Source organism: Bos taurus, chromosome 18 (genome assembly GCF_002263795.3).
Source record: "Bos taurus isolate L1 Dominette 01449 registration number 42190680 breed Hereford chromosome 18, ARS-UCD2.0, whole genome shotgun sequence".
Classification (NCBI taxonomy): domain Eukaryota; kingdom Metazoa; phylum Chordata; class Mammalia; order Artiodactyla; family Bovidae; genus Bos; species Bos taurus.
The window spans coordinates 53,418,687-53,421,460 of NC_037345.1; the positions used below are offsets into that span (position 1 = coordinate 53,418,687).

Consider the following 2,774-nt stretch of genomic DNA (forward strand, 5'->3'; position numbering starts at 1 on the left):
GGTAGAGGCTGGGATTTAGGGAACAGTCCACAGGTGACCTGTGTCGGAAGATGTATGGGGAGGCACGTTCGTGGGAGGGACCCGGGTCTCCTTCCTGCCCCGCCTCCTGCTTCCCACGTTTTAGGACAAACTCGGGTCTCCCCACCCTCCCCCTACCCCCAGCCTCGGAGGAAACAGACGTAGCGATTTCAAAGACAACCAGAAACGCGTTTTATTTATTCACTAAAGCTCAACACCCGGGCCCAGCCCTGAGCTAAAAACCAAACAACTTAAAAATCTGACTGGGGCTTTTCTTTGCCCCTAAAATAAAATCTAGGCGGTTGCCATTCCCCTCCGGGTATTAAAACCCCTTTTCTTTGGGAGCTTCGTTTACTAAACTGTTGGAGGTTGAAAAAAACACGGGAGGACAGAAAGGGCCATTTTACAAACTGTGGGCATTTGTGGGGGCGGGTGGGAGGTGGCGGAGAGATGCCCTCTCGCTACAGAAAAGACCCATCGGTGATTTGCCATCACCGTGGGGGCAGGAGCGCAGTAAAACGGAATGAACGATGGGAAGAACAACGAGGGGGTGGGGGGGGGGAGTTCAAGGGTACTGGCTCACCCCAAGGTTTTCCAGCCCCAGACAAGCTTGCGAAGACGTGGTGCCGCTCTGACGTGACCCCTCCTTCCCCCAGCTCTTGATGGATACGATGCTGAGGGCGGGACCCATCCGGTGCCATCCACGATGAAACGGTGGGTCTGCCGGTGGCCCCAAGGAGGCGGAGAAGGCTGATTTAAGTCAGAATCCCATGTTGAAGTTCTTGTGCTGGAAGGTCCACGCCAGCCTGTTTACTCTCTTCAGATTCTCAGGGGTGTCCCTGGGAGAGCACAGCGGAGTCCTGCAAGCCCAACGGTCCAAGAATTCCCCAAGGAATAGGACCCTGAGGGCTGAGAAGTCAAAGAGGCAGGGCAAGTGTCCCAGAAGAACTAAAGATCCATGGACTGTGGCCCAGGAGGAGCCACAGGGCTGTGTGGTCCAAGGCGTAGGAGATCCCGCTGCACCGGAGAATCCACAGACACTCGCAGACAAGAGTCCGGAGAGCTGAGAGTTCTAAGGGGCCGCGGAGTTGGCCTGGCTTCCCACTGCCTCCGTTGTTCCAGGATCCAGCAGGGATCAAGTACTGAGAGTCAGACATTCCAAAGGGCCGGACGAGTCCAGAGATGGGGAGAGTCCAGGGGCTTGGGAGGGCTGAACCAGGGAGGGTTGGGGCTGCAGCGGGTGGGTACCTGACGGTCTTCAGCGCTTGACCTTGCGGCCGGCTGAGTTGCGCCCACTGCGGCGGTAGAGAGACTGCTGTCCTCCGTTGAGTGGGCAGTACTTGAGTGTGTGGGCCTGGTCCCCGGTGGCCCCGCACAGGGGACATACATAATGCCGCAGAATGGGACACACCACCACGCCCTCCGGGGTCTTCAGCTGGTGTGAGGAGTACACGTGGCGAGACTCTCCATTGTGTTTGCAAAAGTTGCACAGGGTGGCCAGGCCCCCGCCAGCCCCGCGTCCGCCCTGCCCCTGATCCTGCTCCACATGGGGCCCGGGTCTCGGCTCCCCAGTCCCTTGGGTCTCCAACCCTTGCCCCCGACTCTGGATCAGTGCCAGCACCACTTGGCTCAGGTTGAAGTAGTCCTTCCACATGTCAAAGGGTGGCAGCTGCATGGCACCCGGGGGAGTGTTGGTGGTGGGTGGCTGGAGAGAAGTGGGCTGGGGGCCCGCAGACAGGAGCAGCTGATGGTTTTCAGGAGCAGAGAGGAACTGCACCCCCTTTTATATTCCCAAAGACCCTTCTAAGCAAAGGTGGAGCTTAGGATTTAAAGGGCCCACTCCTCACCTTTGATTCCTTCTGACTTTAATTCCCCATGGAGATGTGGAAGGGGGTCTTTCCTGTTGTCTCTGGTGCTTGCTTGGCCTGCAAGGTGCTCTGTGACCTCTGGAAAGACCCGTCTCCCTGGGCCTCAGTTTTTCTGTCCTTTCAACAAAACTTCATGTCTGCAAACGCCCCCACCCCCATCCTTCCTTGTTCCAGGGCTGGGGGCCTGCTCCCTCCATACACCCCAGAGCCATTCCTAATCATAACAACATAACCCCTTACGAGGAGCCAGACACTGTGCTGCACAGTTACATTCACAATCTGATCTCATTTTCACAGCAATGCCAGGCGGGTAACACACTTATGATCCCATTTTATTGACAAGTCACTAAAGCTCAGAGAGGAAAACTCAGTGGCCCAGATAACAGGTATGTGACAGAGCTGGAACTTTAACTCAAGGCCATGTGACTCCAAAGCTAAATGCTCTTCCTACCTATTTGGGGTTAAAATTTCATTTTTTATCACATCTGGAACTAGGAGCTACTTACTCACCAAATATCTACTAAGTGCACACTAGAGTGTTCAATGTTTTACAAAAATGATCTCTTTGAACCTTGTAACCACTCAAGGAGGTGGATACCATCATTTCTATTTTATAGAGAAGGACATGAGGCTCAGAAAGGTTATGGAGAGTACTCAAGGCCACACAGCAGGAATATTGCAGAGTAGGGATTTGCACCCAGGTCTGCCCCCAGAGAATGACACTGGGAGTTGATCTGAGAAGCAGCAGAGAACCTTGGTATGGCACAGTCTCCCTTAGAATGCCCACCTTTCCCCCTTGGGCTGGTATATTGTCCCAGATCCTTCCTGACCTTCATGTCTCCGGCCCATGTCACCTCCAGGAGTATTTCCTCCATCTGTGGTTCCCAG

At 54.7% G+C, this 2,774-nt stretch overlaps 1 protein-coding gene across 1 annotated transcript; it reads right to left on the reverse strand.

Annotated features, from left to right (window-relative positions):
• Positions 1-1,218: 1,218 nt before the first annotated feature.
• On the reverse strand, positions 1,219-1,766 carry NANOS2 (nanos C2HC-type zinc finger 2). Its single transcript, NM_001281904.1, has one exon. The coding sequence runs from the start codon at positions 1,691-1,693 to the stop codon at positions 1,277-1,279; it is 417 nt and encodes a 138-aa protein (NP_001268833.1). The 5' UTR covers positions 1,694-1,766; the 3' UTR covers positions 1,219-1,276.
• Positions 1,767-2,774: the final 1,008 nt, after the last annotated feature.